The following is a 26,515-nucleotide window of genomic DNA, read 5'->3' on the forward strand; positions in this document are numbered from 1 at the left end:
CAGAGCGGGCGCGGGCTGCCCGTGCGGGAGCGCGGCGGTGGCGACGACGCCGCGGCTGGAGGGGGTCCCGGCCCGGCTCCCCCGCTATGGCCACGTCCCCGTGCAGCAGCAGCGGCGTCTCCTCGTCGTCCTCGTCCGGGCTGGGCGCGGACGCGGGGCTGGAGATCCGCACGCGCTCCGTGGAGCAGACGCTGGTGCCGCTGGTGTCGCAGGTAGGAAAACCGCCGCGGGAGAACGATTCCCCACCCCCTTCCCCCTCGCAACCTCCGGGAGGCTCTGCCCGCCCGGGACGGAGCTCGGCCGCCGGCGAAGTTTGCGCGCTCGGGTCGCGGCGCTCCGTCGCCCCCCTGTCTCCGGCCGCGCCGGTGCTCCGAGCCGCGCCCCCTCCTGCCCGTCCCGGGGTCCCGCCGGCTGCGGGCGGCTGCCGGAGCCGTGTGGGTGATGCTGCTCGCACGTCCGTCCCCGAGAGAGACTCCCGAAGTTCCCCGCAAGGTCGCGGGGGAGCGTTGCGTAACGCCGGGCGCTGCGGTCCGAGCCGGGGCGCGGAGGGGCTGCCCCGCCGCCCGAGCGCTCCCGGCTGCCCGCGTGGGAGCGCGCTCCTTTCCTCCCAGCTCGGCGCCGGAGAGAGCGCTCGTCTTCCAGGGGCTGCGGCGGAGCTTTGTGTTTTCGCGGTCTGGCCTGAGCGTTGCATTGATTGGAGCTCCTGCTGCACCCCGGGGTAGTGCCCGGTTTTTAAGAGGTTCGGTAATGGGCAAACTGTCTTGGTGATCTTTTAGCACGTCCCGCGCAGTGCTCAATGACCTTAAAACCCCCCTCAAATCGGGCTTTTCATTGCTCTGCTAAGTAATTACATGCCAGTCACTTTGGCGTTGGTGTTTTTTGTTGTTGTTCCTGTTGTTTTTATTTTTCCAGGCATTTAGTTACAAAATTGGTGTTTGACGTACTCCTTAGAATTTTGTTTCTTGAAAAATAATGTCTGAAAACAGCACAGTGTTTGCTGTGTAGGATTTTTGTGCTTTAAGCACTGATCAATAAAGTTAGGAAGTCAAGACCTACCTGTACAAAATCTTTAAACAGTATGTAACAGCTATACAAAAATAACTAGTCCTGGTGAGGTCAAATGTGTTTATATATCTTCATAATCTATCTGGAAACAAGCTGTGGTAAGCCTTGTTTTGCATTTCTGTGTCTGGGCTACAGGGAGGTTTTCTGATGGGTAATTGTGTTTCTGTACCCATCATGGTAATGTGTGGGTTTCTTTCTGTTTGGAGACGTCACAGTCAGTACAGCAGAGCCTTTCAAAGGGATTGAACCACTTTTTCCAAGGCAAAGTAAAGTTAAATTAATTTTCCAGTCCTAAAACAACTGGAATAAAATAGGGAGACCTCTTTTAGGAAGCTTAAGAGCAGTCAGAAACATATCTAGTTGCAAAAGCTGAATTTAGTTTCATATGTTAAATTTGTACTTTTAACAGATTTACGTGAAGATGTTCTTATTTCTCTGGAGTACTGTTTAACAACAAATGATCTTATTACCTTTGCAACGAAACCCACAGAGAAGTGTGTCATGTATGATTTTTCATTGTCCACAAAGCCTGTGACAGCATCTTCCAGGAGGGCTGAGCGGCGTTCACTTCCCTGTAAACCGTGTGTCTGAGCATTTGTGAGCACTCAGAGCTCACTGTTTTCCTGCTGAGGCGCTCCAGACTCGAGACAAGTGTGTTCCTTGAAGCACGAGCGCTGAGCTCTGTTCCGATTCAGGCTGAAGGTGCTGATGGTGTCAGCAGGAGCTCCCTACACCTGCCTGGTAAAATGCCCCACTTAGTGCAGTGGTTTATCAGTTCTGCCTGTACCGTTCCGTCTGGATTGCTCAGTTGAGATCTCACTGCTTGGTTTTGTTCGGGAAATTTATGCAGAATGGTGTTTATAGAGTACTTCTCAGTCTCCGAATTTGCTTGTAGATTCTGCATAAGCTGTGCAGTAACTCTCAGGACTTTGTTTTCCTGCTTGTACAAAATGCACTTGCAAAGGGCTTTGCTCCTACTGTGAAGTTAACTTCACAGTTTACCCTTTTGTTAAAATCCGAGAAGCGCCATGTGATACTTGTATACTACTGAAAAAATAGTCAGAATGTTCCTGCTGCTTTTCACTACTTATTTTAAGCAGAGGAAACAAAAGGTGCCTTGTCTGACAAACTCACTTTCAGTCTCTCATGTGGGGCTAAATCTTTTCTTTAAGCAAAAAAAAAAAAAGCTGCATTGATTCTTATTTAAATTCATGTACTGTACCGCACATCGTCATCATTGTAATATTGTAAACATGTGTTTGCCTGCTTGTTTTTCCTCAGCAATTGTGAGGGCTGGTTTTGTTTGATTTTTTTTTTTTAAATTGCATTTTGCAGCTTGTTTTTTTTTTTTTTCGTATAGACTATGTTGGTTTTTTTTAAATTGCATTTTTCAGCTTGTTTTTTTTTCGTATAGACTATGTTGTAACAGAGTACATATGCTATCAGCAGTGGTATAAGATTCCAATTTTACATCAGGAGAAATTACCCTTACAGTCATTACTGCATATACTTATTAAACCAATTTAAATTGGTTTTAAAACTTAGCGTATTACAGAGTTAAACTAGATCTGTTCAGACCTTGATGTGGCCCATTTTTAAGAGTGACACAGATGACAAAGACGACAAATTTAAGCCACAGTATTAAGCCTATTTGCTAACACTTATTTTTCACTATCTACATAGCTAACTGAAAAGAATCATTGTACAGTAGTTTGCAAAGCATGTGGCATGCAGTTCAGAAAACATGGCTTCTGGGGTCAAGCACCACAATTTTCTTTAAAATAAGGAATATTTTCTTCACTGGGATAGGTGTCTTTAGTTCAGTTTTCCATGCATAAATACTATGGCATTCTTCAAAATCTAGACATCCTCCTTCACTGCTGCTACCAATTTCCAGTCTAATTATTTTGGGGTTCATTTTTTTTAATGGGGAGTTTTTGGCAACACGCGTCAGGAAGGGTGTTTGAAGTGGTCAGTGCTGACTCATTTAATAACAAGTCATTTAAACAGTTGAGGAAAAGCAGAGACAGGGAAAAAGCACTTTTCAGGATGTGGCTCCACCAGTGGCTTCCGCAGCTGCCGTTCTGTACCTGTTTGCCAGTGTAGGAGCAGTCAGGTACCTTCACAGCTGTAGGAGTTTGTCTGTCTAGATATGTTCTAAGGAAACTTTCTGAAAACCAGCAGAATAGGTATTTGTCAAACTTCACAGTCAGGTACTTGGGAAGAAGAGGGAAACTTTGAGATCTATCTGCCTGGAGAAGAGGTGGCTCTGGAGAGATTTGTTGCAGCCTTCTAGTACCTAAAGAGGACCTGCAAGAAAACTGGAGAGGGACTTTCTTACAAAGGTGTGTCGTGATAGAGCAAGAGCAAATGGCTTTAAGCTGAAAGTAAATATGTTTGGATTAGGTGCTAGGAAGAAATTCTCTGTGAGGATGGTGAGACACTGCAGTGGGCTGTCCAGAGATGCTGGGGATGCCTCATCCCTGGAAGTGCTCAAGACCAGGTTGGATGGGGCTCTGGGTAACCTGATCTAGTGGAATGTGTTCCAGCCCTTGGCAGAGTGGGAGTGGAACCTCTTAAATGGCCATTCACTTGCATCCCAAATAATCCTCTACTTCTGTATTCCCAAAAGAACAAAGTCACTTTCCATGGTTGAAGGTGACCTATCCTCCAGCATCTGGAATGCAGAGCAGTGTGATTACAGCTGCTCAACTTGCAGAAAGCCTATTTTGTCATAGGTGCTTTGGAGAATGATTGTGTGCCCATATGTTACTGAACACGTTTTTCCCATTTTCTTGGTATAGGAGATCCTGCCAGAGGTTTTGGAATTGACTTGACCTATATAGTAAGAAGTATAAGCTTTTAAGCTTTTCTTTATTCAAGCTACAAAAAGCCCATGATACCAATGCTTCTGAATGCTGTTGTTGTCAGTCTTAGATTCTACGTGAGTTAACAGTGCCTTGAGCTGAATGAAACAAACCTGTTCTGTACTGTCCTATTGTTTCCTTGCTTTCTCTGAAGCTAGCTAAAATAATTCCCATTTCAGTAAATGTTATATAACATTATGTGATTTTTTTTTTGCCAGTGTTCTGTTTTTCCAGAAGTTTCTGGAGTTGTATATTAAATCTCAGAGAACCCACAGCTGAAGTTTTCCTAATAATATGAGAAGCTCACTGATGCAATTTTCAGACTGAAGGTACTACTTTATGCCGGGGTCGGCTGTTACTTGTCTCTGCCCCAGCACGGGAAAAAGTGGTTCTGGGTAGGCCGCGCTCTCGAAGAAGGAGTCTGGACTCTTGCTTTTAGGTCTTCAGTCGAGTTTATTATTTCTTATCTACAAAGATTTTCTTTCTGTCCAGCCGAGGTCTGATCAGCAAGACAGCCAAAGGCACTCTCTCCCGCCCACAAGGCGGTTGTCTCTTTTATAATGAAAATTACGTATTAGATATTTACCTTTACTTCCCAATACTTTCTGCCCTTGTTGGCAAGTGTTCTCTCTCTATGAACCAATCCACACATGCCAACATCATCCTGAACATGGATGCCAAGGAGAAGAAAGAAGAAGGACAGGGCACGCCCAAATTCCTCCATCTTGGGACTCCTGATCCATGCACAGAATTCTAGACCCCCCTGTACAACACATAAAACCCCCCTGTACAGTGCATTCTAACTTAAGTTCTAACAAGTGAATAACATCCCCTCACCATTCAGACATGAAATTCTCTCATCTCCTCACTTTCAGGTGTCATTTCTTTAAAAGGATCAAAGTCAAGCCACCAGGTACTTTTGGCAACATTCCAGGGCCTCCGAGCCCCCCAAGGGTTGTCTCGGTAACTCTGGACATCCGGAGTGATGTACTGAGTTCCCACACTTTAGAATAGTAATTTTGCATCAAGCTAGAGGTCTGTATATAATCTGTAAACTTCTTTCTGGCTTCTTTTTTGGCTAATTATCAGGGACTGATATGGAGGCCAGTACTGTTTAACATCTTTATTAATGATCTGAATGTTGGGGTGAGCATAGACCAGCATGTTCAACAGGCATGTCAGCTTCCCTACAGCAAGCTGGGGAGTTTCTGACACCGTGGTTGACAGGGCTGCTAGACAGAGGGACAGGCTAGAAAGGTGATATGACAGGAAGTCTGTGAAGTCCAAGTCATACAGCTGAGTCAGGGCAACACCACGCAGCAGTACAGGCTGGGATCAACTGTCCTCAGGAAAACTTTGTGTGGGAATCCTGGAGGACAAGTTGAATGGGGGTCAGCAGTGATGGCCAGCTGTGCCTGGGGTTGGGAGCATGAACATAACAAGCAGACTGCAGAAGTGATTCTTTTTTTGTTTGGCACTTGTGAGGCAGAATGGGGTACAGTACCATGTTGGGTACTTTCCTCTCTGTATCACTTGAATCTGCAGTGTTTTGTTTTTTTTCCTCTGGACATTGACAGAGTTTACCACAGTCTGCAGCTACCCACCTAATCGCAGGTATGGAGAAGACAAAGACAGACTGATCCCAGACATGTATGGTGACAGAAGTTGGAACATTGAGAAGTCTAATTACATATAAGAGAAGACCTTTATCGGTGTAAGGAAGGCCAAACACTGGAGGTGTGCAGAGCACCTACAGAGTCTGCAATTTCAGAGATGTTCAGAATGGATCAGATTATAAACAGCACACTCCAGCTGGACATGGTTTGAGCAGAGAACTAGAGAAGATGATCCTGGAAATTGCTTTCATCATAAGCAAGTCAGATTTTTTTTTATGGATGTCTGTTTCATAATCAAAAGATCATGCTGCTGAGGAGTAATGGTCACTCAGACCTAGCTTTCATAAGGAAAGCTAGGAATGTACTTTCCTGTCTGTATCGTTTTGATCTGCAGTGATTTTTTTGTTCTGACATTTTGTTCCCTGGTCAGTGCTGCAAAATGTTTCTCCAATTCTGTAGTCAGTTCTTATCTTTAGTCTCCCAAATAAATTGGGATCACCAACAAATCTTCATCATTTTATTACTTGCTTATCTCATCTCTCTCTTTATGATTATATATAATAATCCATGCTGCAGTCAAGGTTTCTGTGTAACTTTATTACAAGTAAGTAATCATTCACTTTCTGGTGTCCTTCATCTTCCTTCTCATTGTTCTGTCTCTTGATGAGTTCAATATTCATACAAAAGATCTGCTTGTGTTTCTCTCAGAGTCTTGTCTGATGTCTTTTGAAAACTGTCAATTTTGTTTCCTAGGTTTTTTTTTTTCAGTGGAGTGCCTTCTTATCCATGTAATTGGTGATGTCTACAGAGAAATCTGGTTGTTTTGTGAGGCAGTAATTCCCTTTAAAAACAGCTTTTTAAAAATCTTTGCCAGTATGCAATATTTATTTAGGTGTCCACTACTTTTTTTAACTTTTTGTATTGATTTGACACGTACAAGTGTCAGGGCAACATTTGTACCTCAACTGTTGACCTGGTTTTAAGCAGGAGATTGCATGATTAAGTTGATACAATCCATTGTATCTTTGAGCCCCTTCAAATCTTAGTGAATAGCATCTAATATTGGCAAGTTGTTCCAGTTAATTTTATCTAACATTTTCATATCATTTTCTGCATTTCACTTTGATTCCACACAGATTCCCTGAGTACTTCACAGAGGTACATTCTGGAGTAGGGATTGCTTCACTTTCTTTGGCAGTTGAGCACAATTATGAATAGCTGCTCTGCTCTCTTCTTACTTTCTGTCAAAAGAATACGGCAGAACTGTGCTAAGGAGGTAACAGAGTACATCAGGGTTATAACTCCTGAAGAAATGGACTAAAATAGCTGGTACATTGCTGTACCTTTAGTGGAACTGATGTTATTCTCCATGGAACTGAAAAAGCACCTACTGTCTAAGAGAGAGATTTAAGAGAAGTGTAAAACTGCAGATGTGGACTTCAGTGTGCTACTGTCAGTGCTACTGACACCAGCCTTTGGATTTTGTCCGTAGGCTAGCAGTGTTTTTGGGGAAGCTGTTTTGTGAATTTGCTGGCTTGGAAGTCCTCAGATGGCTTCTTCAAATACCTCAATAACAAAAGAAAAAATAAGGGGAATGTGAACCTGTTGCTAAATGGAGGCAGGACCCTGGTAACAGAGGATGCACAGAAGGTGGAGTTGCTGAATGCCTTCTTTGCATCAGTCTTCACTGGCAACACCAGCCCTCAGGAATCTCTAACTCAGGAGACCAGACTAAAGGAATGTAAGACTTTGGCCTCATCAAGGAAGATTGGCTTAGAGAACATACAGGCAAACTTGACATCCACAAGTCAGGGGGCCATGATGGGATGTATCCATGAGTGCTGAGAGAGCTGGCAGACACCACAGCGAGGCTGCTCACAGGCGTATTTGGAAGGTCAGGGTGATTGGGAGAGGTGCCTGAGGACTGAAGAAATCAAGTGTCAGACCGGCCCAAAAAAAGGATAAGAAAGGGGAGCCAGGGAACTACTGGTCAGTCATCCTCACTTTAATCCTTTGAAAGATGATGGAGCACCTCATTCTAGAAGCAAGCTCCCTCCACATGGATGATGAGAAGGGGTTCTGAGGTAGTCAGCATGGATTCACTAAAAGTAAATCATGCTTGACCAACCCTTATTGACTTCTATGATGAAACAACTTCCTGAATGGATGAGAGGAGAGCAGTGGATCTTTTCTACCTCGACTTCAGCAAGACTTTGGACACTGTGTCTTGCAATATCCTCATAGGCCAACTCAGGAAGTGTGGACTGGTTGAGTGGAGAGGGAAGTGGTCTGAGAAGTGACTGAATGGCAGATCCCAGAGGGTTTGTAATCAGTGGCACAGGGTCTAGTGGGAGCCCTGTCACAAGTGGTGTCCCCCAAGTTCAATACTGAGCCCAGTATTGTTTAAGTTGTTCATCAGTGACTTGGCTGAAGGGGCAGATGCCTCCTCAGTGAGTTTCCTGATGACACAAAGCTGGGAGGAGAGGCTGATCCTCAGAAGGCTGTGCAGCCCTTCAGAAAGACTTTTACAGGTTGGAGAGATTGGAAGAGAGGAACCTTCTGAAATTCAGTTGTTTTTATCTGACAGCTTTAAAGCAGAAAGTCCTATGTTAAAAGCAGTGTTAGGCATCTAATTTATTTATCACTAGCTCTTTATTCTTGGAAGTCTACAAAAATGGGGGTGGGGGAAAACCCACCACATTGTCCCTGTCTTTTTTTCTTCTGCATCATGCATCAGTCTTGTATATGAGCTAATGTTTGAATGTCCGTATATAGCCATAGTATTGTATTGCAGTACAGGCTCATTACACACCTACTTTTGAACTTGTTAATCAAATGCATTCTCTTTCTCAATTAGAGTCTAAATAGGAGTGTCTCATATACTCTCTGGACAATATTAGTAATCTTGTGGAATATGTGTAGTCTCATTCCCTTCCTGAACTTCAGCCTTCAGTCCAAACTCAGATTCACTTTGACTTATTTGCAATTCCCATGCAGCAGATGCACTGACAGATTTGTTCCAGCAAATCCCTTGGCTGCCTTCTTTCACTGGGCATTTTTTTGGTACCTCTAGGTCTTTCTCTTTCATATGTCTGAGGTGCTGAAGGGTTCTTACATTGTTGGCTGGTGCCAGAGCTTGTGCATTGCCCCTTATGGCTCTTTTTGAAGGATGAGAAAATTCTTTTTTGGAAAAAGTAGGATGATCCATATTTGTCTTGAGCTCATTACATCTGAGGGATAAAAAAGATCTGCATGCTCTCCTTTTAAAATGCTTCTTGGGACCATGTCTTTGTTTTTCCATGCATTAAAAATCCTGGTAACTTGAAAGCTTTGAGAACCTGCTTCTCGTCTTTTTCAGAATTTTCTGTCTTATGAATTAATTTGGTACTCACTTTAGGCTGGAAACTTGGCACTACCGTTGAGTAATAAAACTATGAATTGTGGTGTAAAGGCTTGTGCTGTAACTTGTATGGAGGGAGGCAGACTTCCTGCTGAAGTCAGAAGAGTTACATCCTGAACAGCAGAGGAACTCTGCTGTGGATCACATGCTGTGACTGCTGTGGGTCAGAAGCTGCCTGGGTGCAGAGTTGCACCTCTGTAGTTCCAATTAGTCATTAGCTCTGACTCTTCTCCCTGCTTCTCCCTGCGGTTCCATAGGTGTTGTGGGTTAAGTTGTGAGCTTCTGCTTTGTGTTAAGCATCTTGCACTCCATGCAAATTCTTTTTCTGGCAGAAGCTCAGCTGTTGCTCAGCCTACACTTGGTGCTCTGTGCCCCTAAAGGAGGCTGATTGTTTCACTTTGATTTATGCAGAAGCGTTAATCTTAGGAGATTGTCATCTGGATGTAGAAAAGGTGATTATTTCAAAGTATCAATTGTATTTCTTGGCTGATGTGGTTGCAGGTTTCCTTTTAACGAGACTAGTTTTTAATTGACAGCTTGAAGTCATTGAAGCTAGGTCATTGTGAAACATTGAAAGAGAAATAGATAATCATTTACAGTTGTGGTTTATAAGATATGCTGGGGAGCCCAGGAGTACCTTAGAATAACTTAGAGGTAAATTAAATTATTTTGTTGCATTAATAAATAATGATGTTACTATCACTAATTATATTCCACTTCACATGGAAAATTACACTTGAACATTTTATCACATAAGCAACAGCACTGTGATGAAACAGCTGTGGTTTCAGGCTTTTTTTTTCTGTGAACCCTTGGATAGTAAAATTGGCTTTGAGTTAAGCTTGGCTACTGCTTTATAATGTTCAATACCTTAGTCTTTGATGTGATGAATGAGTCAGACTAACATTTCAAGTGGCTGAAGGAAGATGCTTTTTACTGACATAGCTGAAAATCAATTGCTCTTTTTCAATATCTTATCTTTCATATTCTTGAGATCTGATTAATGAGTTTGCTGCAGATTAAACAAATTTTTGTAGTTCTCCAGTAGAATGAGCATTAAATCAAAACTGCCTCTCTGTGATCATGCACAAGAAGAATTGAAGCAGCTTTCTTGCTGTTCAGCATTGTTAACAGATGGTTTTAGACAGATTAGGTAGGGAAATCCCCAAAGGATGATTTATGAATTAATGATTGCAAACAACTCTGATTATAGTTTAGTAAAACTGTTGTGTGGTACTATGAGCCTGTGGCTTTCTGCATGGATTTAGTTTATGTCTCTTAATTAATTAGAAAAGTATAATCCTTGCTAGATAGAACCTTAAAGTCTATTTTTTAGTTATTGAGCTATATTGCATTTCATTAATAGCCTTGTTTAAAGCTAATGGGGTAAATGAGAAGTGATAGAGACTCTAGAGCCAACTCATAACTGTTACTCTACTTTAGATACTGAATTGGATCATGCCTAAAATGAATTGTTAAATGGTAAGATAGCTCCTAAGCACAAATCGCAAAAGTATTTTATGAGCAAATCCCAAAGTTCTTTCAGATGTGCATAGAAAAATTTTTAAAAGTGTTTATTTTGTCTTACAGAATCATGTTTTTATTAAACTGAATGAATATAACCATTTAGAAACACACAAATCCTATTTTCAAATAGTAAAGCAAAGTTGTTCTGTAGTAACATAATCTTTTCAGCATAGGGGGTATGATAGTATTGTTGTTTGTTTATTCACAGGCATGAAAAATGTGTGCAAGCAGGAGGGTGATACAGTCCAATGTTGCAAGCACTTAACATGTAGGAGATAGACCAGTGCATGCAGCACTCCCTTTTAATTACTAAAGATTCTGTATTGTAGCTCTATGTTTCATTTAAATATTCTTAAATTTTCCAACTGAATGAGTTTTTATTGCCCTGGAGCTCTTCAAGGAAGCACTCAAAAGAGCATGCAGGCACTTTAGCATAAATAAGATAATAGTTCCTGGATTATATTAAGTTTTTGTTTTGCACTCCTGTAGGTGGATAGTAGTTGGATTTGCATAGCCTTTCCCTGTAACTTCTCAGTTAATCCCTAGAGCAAGTCTGTGCTTTTCAAAATGGAATACCAGGTGTTGCTCTGAACTGAAGTGGGATATCAAAATGCTGCTAAGGAAGCCCTCTCTGAAAGAGGCTGCAGGAACTCTTCTGTCGGGAAGATGCAGTGTAAGGAGGATTGAATAGCTGGTATTCATGGCAGGGAATCCTCCTGCTTATGAACTAACAAGGAACAATTTCTGCATCTTCAGGAGCCAATCCAGCTTGAATAGAAAGAATTCTCAGTTGCAGGTGAAGTAAATGTGTTGTCCCTGCTACATCTTTTATTACAATGTCTGAGTTTTTATTTCCACAGTAGTGGTGGTTTTTTTTTTGAATAAGCAGCTCAGAGCTGGGTCAGGCATTGTTCACACAAGCAATACAAGGTTAGGTACATTAACAACAGCAAGTTAGGGGAAAAGCCAGAATCACTGTTCGCCAGTCCCTGGGTTTGAGGTTACCTGATTATGTTAGTAAATAGAGTTATTTCTGAGACTTGAATCTCTCTGGTGCTGAAAACATGTCTGTATCTGTTTTGACCACATCTGAAAGTACACTTTAAACAATGAACTTCCCTCTGAGTTGGATTTTCTTAGGCTTAATCCTGTCCAGGCTTTCCAGGTGTGGAATGAAAAGCAGGAATTGCTTTGTTTATAAAATCTAGCTATTTGGGTAAGAAGGTACTGAAGGGCAACAGGAGGGGAGGAAAATGTACTGCCTGGTGTGCCCTGAAACCCAATTATTTGGTCTACTAGACTGTACTCACCTTTTCTAGTGAGGTAGTTGTGCATTTCAAACTTCAAGACAACAGTTGAGTTAGAAAGCCAGTTTTACTTCTGAACACAGTTTGTAATGGCAATTGCATATTTTATAATGTCCAGTGTGCTTGTTGATGCACTTATTGTACTATCAGAAGAAGTTAAGTTGGACCTTGTTTGAAAAACTGTCGTGGCCAACTTATGTCAAGTTGCTCAAAGGTACAAATTTTGGTGCCAGCTCTGTGAACTTGCATACATCTCTTAAAAAAGAAAAGAAAGGTTGAATTTGAATTGTCCGAAAATGATGATCTTTTCCATGGTCACTCATTGCTGTAGAAATTCCAAAGACTGGTGGGTGAATGGTGGGGCAGTCCTCTGACTTGTACACCATGTGGGAATAAGAGTAAACAAGGTACCTTTGATCATTGGTTAAGCCTCACTAAGGATTTTCCAGTGATTGGTCTCCTCTTCCATGTGTGGGAAAAAAGAGGATAGCAGCAATGCAGGTTGATTTTTGTTACTTTTCTGCTTCACCTCTGCAGATCAGTGGGGATCCCTGGTTTTAAGGAGTCTGTGAAAAGAGAACATTAAAAAGAGAGTGTATTTCTCCTCTACAGTAGGGTACTTTAATAACATTAATTCAATCCTCTACATAATATCAAGAATCCACAGGCTGCAAAAATAGTGAGCTGTGTTAATTCCTTTTTATTTTCCTCCGATATGCCTTTTCACAATTAAAAAAAAATTGGAAATAATTTAATTCCTTGGGGGGGAAAGTCCTGAAGTTTTCAAAGTTCTGGTTGCTTTGGACAAAAAAAACCCAAAAAAAACCAAAAAAAAAAACCCCAAAAAACTCAAAATAAAAAACCAAAGAAAACCTATCATGCAAATCCCCAAACCCAAAATGACCCACAGTGGAGGAAATAAATTGGTGTCATCAAATTGCTGCACTGCATTTGAACAAGTTCATCTGTATCACATTTTAGCTAATAATTTTCTCAATGCTGTTTGGTTTGGAACTTGAAATTTAAAAGCTCCTTGGTTTTCTAGGAGCGCGTTTGGCACAAAGAAAGGGTATTCACTGCTATAATACAGTCTTGTTCTGGGTTGAATCCTTTCTTTTGATCTCTTAAGAATTCCAAGAATGTCTAACAAGTACGTAGCAATGGTACTAATAGTCTGAGGTGTGTATTTGAATTTGAAGTTGTACTCTTTTCTTTCTTGGTGAACATTACGAAGAGTAGATTTTAAGTGTGGATGTGAAGGAGGTGAAGAGTACTGTTTTCACCTCCTCCAGATAATACTTCTAGCTGGTGAAGGTATTGTGCTTATGAGAAGTGTACAATTAGGTATTATGGTGTTTTAAAATTTATTGTACAGTTTGCAGTTAGCTAGCTGGAAATCTGGTTACGAGTGCATTATAGCTCGTGTTGCATTTGCTTGTTGAGCTGTCATGATCTTTTCTAGGCAAGCATGTGGAGGACTGTGGGATACAAGATGTTAGGTGAGGTACCCCAGTGATCTGAGCTGGTGAGGCTGTTGTGGTGCTTGGCAGCTCCTGCGTGTCACTGCAGATCATGGATTGTTCCTCCTTCCTTTTCAAAGGTGGCTTATCAGCTTGTTAGACACTGCATGTGAAAGATTGCCTGAGGCTCTGCTAAGCCTGTTAGCATTTGTCCACAGATAAGTGAACCAGCCTACAGGTTGTTAAAGTTGTTTATTTAATTTGCTTCCCTGAGGGTTTTTATAAAAGATGTGTGTAAAACCAATGAGAAGATACTTTTAAAAACCCTCCAGACAAAGGTACAATGCCACAAGTCTCAATGCCACAAGTCTAAGTACTCAGCAGTCTTGGATATGCGGTGCATTTGTACTGCTCTTCTAGACACCAGTCCAAAGGGACTGTGAGGAAAATTAATTAATTGGGGGTAGCTGGATTGCATCACTTCATGGAAGCTGTCTAAAAAGTGTTGACTCAGCATCCTGAATGATGTGTTGAGGTCCATGTGACTTCTGCAAGAAGGGTTGATTGTCCCTCTGCATAATAACACACTGAAAAAACTATACTGGTTCAGTAGTCCATAAAGCAGGGGCAATTGTTGGAAATAATCTTTTCAGCATAAAAAAATACAGGTTCTTACAGTTAACTAGTGCATTAGTAGTTTACAACCTTTGAAAACTTTCAAAATTGAGTTTCTGCGAAGTTTATTTGTTGATTTTTTTTCTACAAAATTAAATATGAATAGAAAGATATGAGTTTTCCAACTCCAAAAATCCACACACTAGCTGAACTTTAAAAAAATATTTTAGTCCTTGAAATGGTACAAAATACTTAAGATTTCCATTAGAGCCTGGATAAGCATCTAATCTTAACAGACTTGTGTTTTCTAAGGCAGGTAAGCAGATAGTCCTTGTTCATTCCTAATATCCCTGAGGCTCATCTTGTGATGAGCCTCAGAGCTCATCACAGAGAAGTCTGTGTGGCAGTTCTGCTTGCAGCCCTTATGGACAGGATGTCAAATGCCAGCTGCTGCCTCTCCGCTCTGACACATGGTTGTATTCTGTGGCAGATGTGGGTGTTGGAACAACGTGTGCTGCTGTCTGGCTAAATGAGTCTGAGGACCTGGTCCTCCACCACAACACTCAAGGAGTGTGCAAGACCTAATGAGAGACAGTACCTAAAATGTAATATTAGAAGATCCTCTCTGCCCCCAAACTCAAGATGAGCTTGTGAAAGTACAACCAGTATAGGAAAGGCCTTTTTGAGCAAGATTTCTGTGTGTTCTATTAAATGCAACTAAATTTACCTTACAGCACTCTTCTTGTAGGGGTTTGTAACTTCTTTCCCAGTATGTAGTGCTATTACATTTTCTTGGCAAAGACTGTTCTTTCCTGGTATTACTTTTTCTTTTTTTAAGAACCAAATTTTCTACCATTATAAAGTTAATGGAAGGTAGAAAGCAGAAAATACACAAAATGGAAGAGCAGCTTTTACTGTAAGGCAGCTGATCCTCATTGTATACCAATAAGATCCTGAATTTTTTCTAGCAGGAATGCTGGTCAATATAAAATTAAAGAATCAATGGCCTGGGTTGGAAGGGACCTTAAAGGTCATCTAGTTCCAATCCCCCCCTACATCTTCCAGTAGATCAGGTTGCTCAGGGTCCCATCCAGCCTGGCCTTGAACACTTCCAGGGATAGGGCATCCACTCCTCTGGGCAACCTGTTCCAGTGCCTCCCCGTGCTGAGAGTCTAATTTTTTTTTTCTTAATATCTAATCTAAACATATATACCTCTTCGAGTTTGAAGCCATCCCCCCTTGTGCTGTCACTGCATGCCCTTGTAATAGAACCTCTCCATCTTTCCTATAGGCTCTTGTCACACACTGGAAGGCTGCAGTGAGGTCACTCAAAGCCTTCACTTTTCCAGGGTGAATAGGAGTGTGTTGGGTTTGTGTGGCAAGGCTTTAGTAGTGGGGAGGCCACAGTGATGGCTTTTGTGAGAAGCTGTCAGAATCTTCCCCTGTGTCTGACAGGGCCAATGTCAGATGGCTCCAAGATGGACCCACTGGCCAAGGCTGATGGTGGTCCATCTTGGAGTCAGGGATGGTGGTAACGCCTCTGGGATAATGTGTTTAAGAGCAGGCAAAATGTATCGTGCAGAAGTAATTGCAGCCAGAGAAGAGAGGAGTGATAATATGAGACAAACGATTCTACTGACACCAAAGCAGGTGTTCCAGTTGCAGGACTAGAGATTCCCTTGTAGCCTGTGGTGCATACTGTTGTGGAGCAGTTGTCCCCCCGCAGCCCATGCAGGTTCACAGGGATGCAGAGATCCATGCTGGAGCAGGTAGGTATCTGAAGGAGCCTGTGACCCTGTGGGAAGCCTGTGCTGGAGTGGCTCCTTGCGGGACCTGTGGAGATGAGCTGATGTTGGAGCAGGTTTCCTGACAGGACTTGTGATGCCAAGAAGCACCCGTGCTTGAGCAGCCTGCTCCTGAAGGACTGGAGCCTGTGGGATGGACCCATGCTGGAGCAGTTGGTGAAGAACTGCAGCCCATGGTAAGGACGTGTGTGAGAAGTTCATGGAGGACTGTCTTCCATGGAGAGACCTCATGTTGGAGCAGGAGAGGGAAACCTCTTGCTGAGGAGGAAGCAGCAGCAGAAACAGCATGTGAGGAACTGATCACAGCCCCCACTCCCTGTCTCCTTGTGCTGCTGGGGGAAAGGAGGTAGAGAACCAGGAATAAAGGCCAGGAGGGAGGGGTAGAGGGAAGGTATTTTTAAGATGTGTTTTACTTCTCACAATCCTACTCTGATTTGATTGGTCATAAATTAATTTCATTTCCCCAAGCAGAGGCATTTAAGCCATGACAGTAACTGGTGAGTGATCTCTCTCTTCCTTATCTCAGCCCACAAGCCTTTTATTATATTTTCTCTCCCTTTCCCTACTGAGGAGAGGAATGATAGAATGGCTTTGGTGAGCACCTGGCATCCAGACAGGGTCAACCCACCACACAAGAGGCAGTAAGAAATATTACTCTTGAGAGTCTAAATCATCCTGTGTACAATGTGGGTACTTTCCTAGGGAGAGAGGTAGGCAGGACATATTCCAAACATGACTTGTCAGTTTAACTCCTGTGTTTGTAGCAGAGGGTGTGAAATAGCTATGTTTCCTCTGGTTTTATTTATAGATGTCTATAAATACTTCCTGAAACCCAGTCTCTTTAAGTATCACTTAATTCTGTCATGCAAGACTTAATTACACTGACAATAAATAGACATTAGAATATTTTTAGCTAAGCGTGCTGTCATGATGCTTCCTGAGCATGAAGCATATAATGACTTAAATGTCAGTATCTGAAGGCCCTCAAAAAGATCTGAAAACAGCTACTCAAAAATTGCCACAACGGAGCTTGTTTCCTTAAATATGAAGTACATCTTGATGCGTTATGGATATATCTGTTAGTTTTGGTAAAGTTTTTGAGAAAAAGGCCATTATTTTTCTGTGGCTTCTCATAACAAGTGCAAAAAGAATGTAGCTGACAGATTCTTGAGGCACTCCTTAAACTGATTGTCTCAAATCTAAGATAAACATTCCATGGAAATTGTGTGAGAGCTCTCATTAAACAGAGGGTGAGTACCATCAAAAGGACTGTTTCCTTTCTAGGACCTGATCAGTAAATCCTTAAGTAAACAGCATGTAACGTATTGCTCCTGTTCAAAGAGACTTGCAGGTCTCTTTTCAGCTGCTAACTCCTGTCCAAACATCACAGATGTTGGTGCCTGGGAAATACACGGTCAGAATATAACACATTAAATATCTGGGAGGTGTTAAGCTTGAGGGAGGCCTTAGATTATGTTCTTGGACTTGGCAGGTGTTTCCTTCATTTAAAAAAATTAAAATATGGTAATGGTTCTAGTCTGGTTCCAACTGGATGGACTGCAGGGGAAAAGCAATTTCTTGTAATCTGAAACATCTTAAATGTTGCAAGTATTACTAGTTCAGTTTTTTATAGGCTCTTAGGGTTTCTTTAGTTGGTTGTTGCAGAGAAAATTCCTTGTTAAGTTTCTTCTGGGTCTTTCCTTTTCTCCATTTAACTAGTCAAATTTTTTATCTTTGTTTTAAACATTGCTTAAAAGTAAGGAGCAAAACCTTTGCTTATTCTTTATTTTAGAAGTCTTTCTTATTGGCCTATTAATGCTCCCTGCTGTATTTGTGTTTTGAAGCAATTATTTAGTGCTGGAATGGTTAAATAATCTTTGCACTGCTTATTAGCATCACAGTTTCCTTCAGTTTGTCACTTAATGTACTAGTGAAATTCCTCTCCTTGCTAAGTTAAGATCTTAATATTTTTTAACCCTGACTGTTAATTACAAGCTTAATTAAGTCTTGAAAAAGAATCCTATACTGCAGTTGCCATTACCTCTGCTTTTTCGAAACTTTACTTGACATGGAGGATGTATCTGTCACTCTTAGCACTCTGTGAGGGAACGAGAATGCATAATTCTGAAAAATCCTTCTCGTTGTTTGTAGAGCAGTATTTTCTGCAGGTGTCAGGTTGAGGAGCCCATCTTGTATCTGAACAGCTTTCCTCAGGCCTTTGACATTATTACATTTGGTTTATGTGTAACTCATGTTTCTAGAACCAAACCCAGCCCTTATTTCTTTAACTGATCAGTATTTCTTATCTTTCTCTTTCTTTTATCATGACCTACCTACTCCTATTTCAGGGCTGTTTGTTACTCAGTTTTTTATAGGAAACATCTTGTGCAAATCTGATATCAGTATAGACTGCATTTGCTACATAATGTTGTTCACACTTGAAAGAAGTGTTACATGAAGCTGTTTGCTGTGATGTTTCAAACTTCTTGACCAACTTCTGTTTTAGTTCTCTCACAGTGGCTGTTTTTAACTGTCAATCCATACAGTTTTTTGACTTATCTGAAGAAAGTTTGGAGCTCAACCAACTTTCCTCCCTTCCAGTGTTAAAGATGGTTACTATACTGACCCTAAGTTAGCCAGTCTGAGAAGAAATTACATTACCCAGCTAAAAGTTCATTATTCCAGGAGGTATTTTCAAAGCCTCTGCTGCTTTGAAAATACCTCCTGGAATAATGAACTTTTAGCTGGGTAATGTAATTATTCCAGGAGGTATTCTCAAAGCCTCTGCTGCTTTGAAAATACCTCCTGGAATAATGAACTTCTGTTCATATCACAACCTGTGTGTATAACTATAGGTTGAGTTTAATCTTCATATACAAGCTACTCAATAGGGTGTCTAGCGTAGGTCATAGAATCAGAGAAGGGTTTGGGTTAAAAGGGGCCTTTCAAGACCATCTAGTTCTACTCGACCAGGTTGCTCAAAGCCCCTGGTTGTTCAAACTACGTGGTCTTGAACTCTTAAAATGATGGGGCTTCCACAGCTCAGGGAAGTTATGAAGATATCACAGTTCCAGTGCCTCATCACCTTCATGGTAAAAAAATTTGGTCTTGAACTCTTAAAATGATGGGGCTGCCACAGCTCAGGGAAGTTGTTCCAGTGCCTCATCACCTTCATGGTAAAAAAATTCCCTCCTTAAGTCCAATCAGAATCTACCCTCTTTTAGTTTAAAAATATCAACCTCTTACCACAGGCCTTGGTAAAAAGTCTTTCCTAATATTCTAAGCCCCCTTTGTATGTTAAAAGGCTGCTGTAAGGTCTCCTTGGAGCCTTCTGCAGGCTGAACCACCCCAGCTCTCTCTGCTGTCATGGTCAGAGGGTGCTCCCTCCCTCTGACCATCTTCATGGCCCTCCTCTGAGCTGTCTTCAGCAGGACCATGTCCTTCTTCTGTTGGGGATCCCAGAGCTGTACACCCCTCTCCAGGTGGGGAATCACCAGAGCAGAGTAGAGGGGCAAAATCCCCTCCTGCAGCCTGCTGGCCACGCTGCTTTTGAGGCAGCCCAGGATACAAGCACATTGTTGGCTCAAGCCTAATTTTTCTTGCACCAGTACCCCCAAGTCATTTTCTGCTGGGCTGTTCCCAATCCATTTATCCCCCAGGCTGCATTGGTACCACAGATTGTCCCAGCCCCAGTGTAAGTCCTTGTGTTTAGCCTTGTTGAACTTCATGAGGTTGAGATGACACTGGTGATAAGACCTGTCAAAACAGCTGCTTATTCTTGCTTAACCTTGGCAGGGGGAGTAGAGGGGTTGTTATTTGCTGCAAGAATTTGATGCCCTCTGAAGAGAGTGCAGAAGAAATTATAGAAATATAAAAGGCAGTCATGTTCCTGAGAGTGTTTTATAAGACTTCAATAGAGGAATTTAGGCTGTGATATCTTCATGGTTTTTATTATTTGCATACCTCTGCAGTAACATGGGAATTAAAATAAATGCCCTTGATGATTTGTAAGAGACAGTGGGATTCCTTTCACTCTGCAGTGTTATTTGCATATGCATTTTTTTCAGGGTTATGCAGAACATGTTTAAACTTCTACTGGTGTAAAATGTTGTGGGAGGTAAACTTGTAGCCAGTATGTAAACTTGAAGTTTGTTTTAGGATAGTGTTATTTTATATATACTACTGAGAAGTCAATAATTGTATGAATGTCATATTAATCCATTAATCCATGTGCTGTTTATTTGGGTTGCTGTTTACTTAAAAACCATTTGAAAAAACAAAGTTAAGACCCTCTATCAGTTCGGTTTTCTTCAGCCCTTAAATTAATGCTCTCAGTAGGCTTTCTAGCCTATTCAAGAATTCACCAACTGGCACTGTTAAATTAGCTGCTGACAGGTATTTTAAAAATCCTGTATACCTGAAGTACCTACAATGCAAGAATTCAGGAGAGCTGCATAGTGCTCTTCATGGTTTATACCATGAATTTCATGTTGGTCTGAATTTCTATTGAAGTGATGGTAATTGTGTGCCTTGAGGAATGTCATTCCTCATTCATAAAATGAATTTGAAGATGCTCAAATGTTTCCTCAGTTTACTCTCTATTAAGACTCTGTTTTCATCATAAGAAGATCTTTTCACGGTAAGGGCATCCAAGGTTCATAGGCTTTGGAGTTGAAGTTTGGTGGTCCAGGGGTCTCTTACAGGAACAGATTTGTTGTATGAACTACAGAAAGTAGCCTTCCTTTAGACCTTGTGGCTTAGATACAAATTGGAAAAGTAGGGTGTATATAAGAAGACAGTGGGCAGACAATGCATTTCTGTACTGATGTTTTGTACCAGAGCAAAATATTCTTCCATCTCATAGCAGTTCTTCCATAGAGGCCAGCACAGTTCTTAGGTATTTTGGCTTTTTTATTTTTCTTATGTGTGCAAAGCGCTCTATGAAGTGTTGATATTTCCAATTGCAAAGAGTTTAATACTGGAAACTTGGCTAAACCAGCTCCTGGCATTCATCAGTGTGTGCAGAGTGCTCTATGAAATGTTGATATTTTCCATTGCAAAGAGTTTAATACTGGAAACTTGGCTAAACCAGCTCCTGGCATTCAAAATCAGCCTCATCAAGGTATTAAACAATACCACTCTTACTTTTTTTTCTCCAGAAAGATGACTCAGTGATATCTGAAGGGTAAACCTTGGGCATTGATCAAATCATGAGGCAGAGCAGTTCCTACATTGCTTCCTGCTGTGTCCTTGAATTTGTAGCGAGCATTACAGGTACAGCTTGTATGCTCCTGTCCCACCACAGGCCTGACTGGTGGGAGAATGAGTGAATGAAGATCTGTCTTTTTGAGGAGCAGCAAAGACACCTGTGATCAAGCTGATAGAGCTGAGATGTTCAGACATTTAAGTAATTCCTGTAATTTTGAGATTCTCTAAACAGACATCTTTGAGCTCCGGGGGATGTGGCTTATAGTGGAGTTCTGTGGCCATGTTAAACTACACTCCTGCTGAAAGGAGTGCTCCTGCCCATCTTTCCTCAGGCTGCACTGTTTCCCTTTTGCCACCAAAAATATTCATGAAGCTGTGCAGTCAACCGGACTGGGGACCTGATTATGGGGAAAAATAAAACAACAAGCATCTCCTCCACAGCTGAGGTTTAACCCACCTCAGATAAATTCATTGCAAACATGAGTGGAAGACAAGGACAGGCAGGATTATTTTTGTTGGGTTTTTATGCTGGTTTGGGATGTTTGAAACTACCGAGTTTAATTTCTCTCCTGCTTCTCACTAGAAAAGAATTGTAACAAAAAATGTAAAGCTTATGTTTGTAATGCAGTTTACAGTTACTTAATTGTGTGTTGCAGGATTGCTTACTGTTCTCATGTTTACCTGATGCCTTGGTTCAGAAGGTGCTTCTGCAATCCTGCCTTTCTCCTCTGTGAGGGGAAAGGATCTCTTTGTTTTCTCTTGTTTGTTTTGGACAAATCTTCAGTCTCCTGCAGCCAGCATGCAGCTGATCTCCAGTCCGTGTGATCCAAGTGGGAATGTATAGCGCTTTGCAGTGGGCAGAAGAGCCAAGTCAGGAGTTCAAAATAGGAATGTCCTCACAAATTGTTTTGTTGATAACTTGTATCGAAATAGCAACCTTTTTCTAAATTCTAGGAAACATGCAATTGAGGGTGTTTAAGTTATGAGTATGGTGCATATTTTAATGGGGTAAGCACTACGTGTGTAGTGTGAAAGGCTGTTGAGACCCAGGGCAGCTTATTTTAATACTGCAAATGGGAGTGGAATAAAAATAATTTCATTTGAGATAAACTGTGCAGATGAACAACCTTAATACACTTCATACTGTTTTTTTCATGCTCTGAGAAGTTAAATGATACCTCATGACGCAGCACAGAATTGAATTATATTAGTGAAGTACTGTAGAAATCTATTATTGAGTTCAATTCAAAACTTGCCTTCAGTACTAAAGTTAAAATGTTCTAATAAATAATTATTCTTGTTTGCAGATAACTACTCTTATTAATCATAAGGATAAACCAAAGCGTTCAGACAAGACTCTGCAAGCAATCCAGCGGGTGGGCCAAGCCGTGAACCTGGCGGTCGGCAGATTTGTTACTGTGGGTGAAGCCATAGCCAACGAAAACCATGAGCTGAAGGAGGAAATGAGTGTTGCTTGCATCGAGGCAAGGAGAGCAGGTATGTAGTTACTCATGAAATTGTACTTGTGCCATTTTTGGCACACTATTTTTAGTGTCAGGCATAATGTAAGAACTTCATTATTTAATTGCTTAACCTTCCTCTGCTGGTTCATTCAAGGCCTGATCTGTTACCTGATTTTGTCACTTACTTAAATTGCTGTCATCTTACGAATAGGGAATGGAATTGTGTGTTGGCTTTGATTTTTATAGGATCATTTGCCTCAAGGAATTAACCTGACTGCTCTTTTTTTATGATGTTATTACAGACAAAGAGCAGAGTGTTGGGAATACACCTTTAGAGTTTATTGCTGCCAAGTTAAAACAGTAGAGTATTTTAAGTTGAGTGTTATGCTATTGAGGTCATTGCATTCCAAATCTCAGTGTCTGAATGAAGGTCAGTGTCAACCCATATTTCATCAGGACTCAGTGAGATGACTCACATCAGTCATCTGATGACTCCCCTCACTAGAATGAAAACCATATTGTGCTTGCCTTTTTGCTGGATTCAAGTTTTGTTGCAAACTTGCTGTGTGTGTATGAATTGAATGTGAAGTGTGGATAATTGAGTTGCCTGCTGTCACACTCCTTCCCCCAGAAGACTGTCTAGGCAAATAGAGGGTTGCATTCTCTGATGCTGTAGGAGAATGTCAGTGTCATGCTAAAAACTGCTTTCCTAGATAGTAAATACTACTCCTTGCATAGTATTTCAGTGGCCCTCAGTAAATGCATATTCTTAGATCTGCAGTGAAGGCTTCAATATGACATCTAGTAGAATGTTCCTTTTGTTGTTAGTGAGGCGAGGTTTGTTTTTGCTTTCAAATACTACTGGGTTATGAGAAATTCTGCTTGAAGCTTTCCCAGTTTGAGCAGGTGGAAGAACCTGCAAGTGTGATAGACATTCTCCTTGCTGTGGCTTCAGGGAGACAATCTTGAACTTCTGTTGTTTATTTGTGGGGACAAATAAATGACTGTTCAACAACCCTTCAACACTAATGTCTTGATTCTGCAGGATGGATCAGTATTCTACTCCAGGATGTAGGTTACTTGAAACTGATCTGCTGAGTTAAAAAGGGAAGACTTGGGTGTCTGTTTAGTTTTTATCTTTGAAATTACTTCAGAGTCCTGAGGACCTTGTCTTTGCTGTCCTAAATGGTGTACATCTTGTTGGATCGCTGTTCTGGCCTCAGACTTTGGGGATGCAGTTCATACTATTATTTGTGATTAAATGAAAAAAGAAGCTTAGAAATTGGGCATGGTGCTGTAAGAAATCCTCTGAAAATCTCTCAACAATGAGTCACAATGTCTAGAAACACGCTGCTGATGAATGATTGTTCTTGTGATTTGAAGGACTATTCTGGATAAACTTTAGACTGAAAATTCCTAGTTGCTCCAGTAAACTTGGCTGCAAACAGAAATGTCCTAATTTAAAAACATTCCATTTGTTATGTGAAGCATGTGTTTTCTCTTCAGAGATCCACGTAAAATGCTGACAAGCCAAAATTGCCAAAGTTCACATCAATAATCTCAGCTGCTGGGAAAGCAGTGCAGTCTGAATCTCTGTTTCTTGACTTGCCAGTACGCTGTGGTTAAGTATTTTTTTCTCCCTATCACTGTATGCAGGAGCAGCTCAGAACCTAAAAATAGTCAGCGATACTTTATCCCAGCAAAAGACTACAGTTCTTTTGTATTGAAAGTTTTATTTCCTGTTATGCAGTAATAGCCTCAGTCTAGAGGAGTGAAGATATGGCCTGTTTACATTTCTGTCAGCCTCATGTTTACTTTGGCATGGCTCAGTTGTTCCTGGCATTTGAGATCTAACTTACGGCTTACATGGGAAATTCAGTATAGCAAACATGTTTGCTCCTGGCTGTTTGTTTGGTGGAGGGTTTTTGTGCCAGTAGTATCTCTGTGGATTGTTCAGTGTTGGACAAAGTAATATAGTCCTTTGAGTGGATAAATGTTGTCTGAACTCAGTTTCTGAACATGGTTACTCAAGTGCCATTTTTTATAACTTTGGTGATCCCAAGTGAGGCAAAAAAAATTCCTGGACAATTATAGCCAAGAATATTGTCTGTATTAATGAATCCTATGTTCTGAGGGCATAGGCAGCAGAAAGCCTTTGCTCTTTAGGGCAGGGAATCTGGTAGAGCTGTTCATATTCTTTTTAGCCAATAAATTAGATTGTGTCTTAGGAATGGAGATTTTACAAGGCATAAAAGATTTCAACACAAAAGGATTTAGAACATTAAGCATCTAAATTTCTGAGAAAAGTAGGGAGTCTTTAAATCAATTGCATATTCTGCAGAGGCTTTGAAGGATGACAGATGTTGTATCTGTTTCTTGAGAAGGGTATAATCAGTGATTTGAAGTGTTTCAGACTTGTTATGACTATTTCCTTGTAATAAACCTTGTAATTTGATTGACTCAAAATAGAATCCTAAAACACAGCAGAGGGTCATGTAGCAGATTTGGGGTAACATTATTCTTGCACTGTGTCAATGTTTACAGCGACAGTATAGTAGTGGAATGTGACTTACAGAAGCACATTTTAGATGCCCATCTGTGATTTTTTTTGTTGTCTTTTTCTCTCTAAAAACTAGGAAAGACTGGCTAATTTAAAAGAGAAAACACATGTCAGGAGTAAGTGTCATAGCTTTTCCAGTATTCTCTGCCAGTTGACTACATATCCTTAAAGGATGACGTGGAGCAAAATAAAAGCAATAAATAGCTCTCTCCTATTTTTGCTTTGGTTTTAGTACAAAGGGCTAAAATAAGAAGGCTGAAAAATGGAAATTTAAATGCATAAATGGAATCACAGAATAACTGAGGTTGTAAGGATTGTTTTAACTCCCAAGAATGGAGATCATGCAATTTCTTGTACACTGCTCATTTCTTACTTCTTTCTTCTGCCCTTATGTAAGGGTGTTTGACCACCTTTGGTGTGGCAAAAGTATTTTCTTCCATCTTGTTCCATAACCATACCTACTGGGATCAGTCTGTCTGTGTCTCTCCATACCTGCCCCCTAGGGGGATAGATGTAGACCACAGAAAACTCTGCCACTGACCTTCTCTTCTTGGGGCAGAATAAACTTCCCCCCTTCAAGCTCTCTCCTTATGTCACTCGCTGCACTGTGTCAGCTGAGGTGTTGAGGAGCCCAGAAGTGGACATGGTACTCCAGATTCTGCCTCACAAGTGCCAAAAGGAAGGGAAGAATCATTTCTGCAGCTTTCCATATGCAACTGGCCATTACTGCTGACTCCTCTTCAACTCTTTGTTGGTCCCCCTTGTCTTTCCCCATGAAAATTCCTTGCTGACAACTGATCTCAGCATGTTGGGCTGAGTGGTGTTACCCTGGTCCAGATGTGGTATTTACTGCCTTTGTTGGACTTCACAGATTTTCTATCAGATAATTTTTTTTCAACCTGTTCCTCTGTCTAGCATCCCTGCCCTCCATAGTATCAGACACTGACCCACTCTGGTATTGTTCACACACTTGCTGAGCATGCTGAATAATCATCCAGGGAATAGTTTTGATGACTCCTGTCAGTCCCAGAGGTACCACTGGAAGTTGGCTGCCCAGTGAATTTTGTACCTGTTATCAGCGTCCCCAAGCCAAATAGTTATCTTAATTTTCTACCCACCTTTTTGTTCACTTAGTCCATATCCCTAGATGAAATTATAAGGTAACTATAGGAGATCATGTCAGGGGCCATGGTGAAGCTGAGATGCACAGCATTTTCTTTGACATGGATGTGACAGTTGTCTTTCTATCATTAGAAATATCACCCAATTGTCATAATCTCTCAGTCATGATAGCATGCTCAGATGTGTTTTGTGGACTGGTTCACCCAGCTGGGTATAACTTCCCTAGCTCCATCTCTTTACCCTAACAGGTCTTGTTCCTCATAGCTTACTCCCAGGGCTTAATTCCTGTTCCTGTAGTTGCAGATCTATAGGCAGAGAAGGAAGCCTTTGTTCTGTTACCAGAAGTCTTGAGTTTCTATGGCTGTCTGAAGCTTTTGACAGGCAGATGTTGCAGGTGTTTCAGTGTTCTCTGATAACTCTTTGTATGACTAGCTGCTTCACCTATGACTTGATTCATCCTCAAGAAGGTGAATCCCATAGCATTAAGAAATGGGGTAATC

At 41.3% G+C, this 26,515-nt stretch overlaps 1 protein-coding gene across 1 annotated transcript in view; it reads left to right on the plus strand.

The window, feature by feature from the left end:
* Positions 1-10: 10 nt before the first annotated feature.
* The window catches only part of CTNNAL1 (catenin alpha like 1), a 58,764-nt gene continuing 32,259 nt past the window's right edge, over positions 11-26,515 (plus strand). The window contains exons 1-2 of the mRNA XM_039711033.1: positions 11-212; positions 22,178-22,367. Of these exons, the coding sequence (XP_039566967.1) occupies positions 87-212; positions 22,178-22,367 (316 nt within the window). The 5' untranslated portion in view covers positions 11-86. The remainder of the gene's footprint in view (positions 213-22,177; positions 22,368-26,515) is intronic.

Source organism: Passer montanus, unplaced genomic scaffold, assembly GCF_014805655.1.
Source record: "Passer montanus isolate IOZ18808 unplaced genomic scaffold, ASM1480565v1 scaffold24, whole genome shotgun sequence".
NCBI classification, from domain to species: Eukaryota; Metazoa; Chordata; class Aves; order Passeriformes; family Passeridae; genus Passer; species Passer montanus.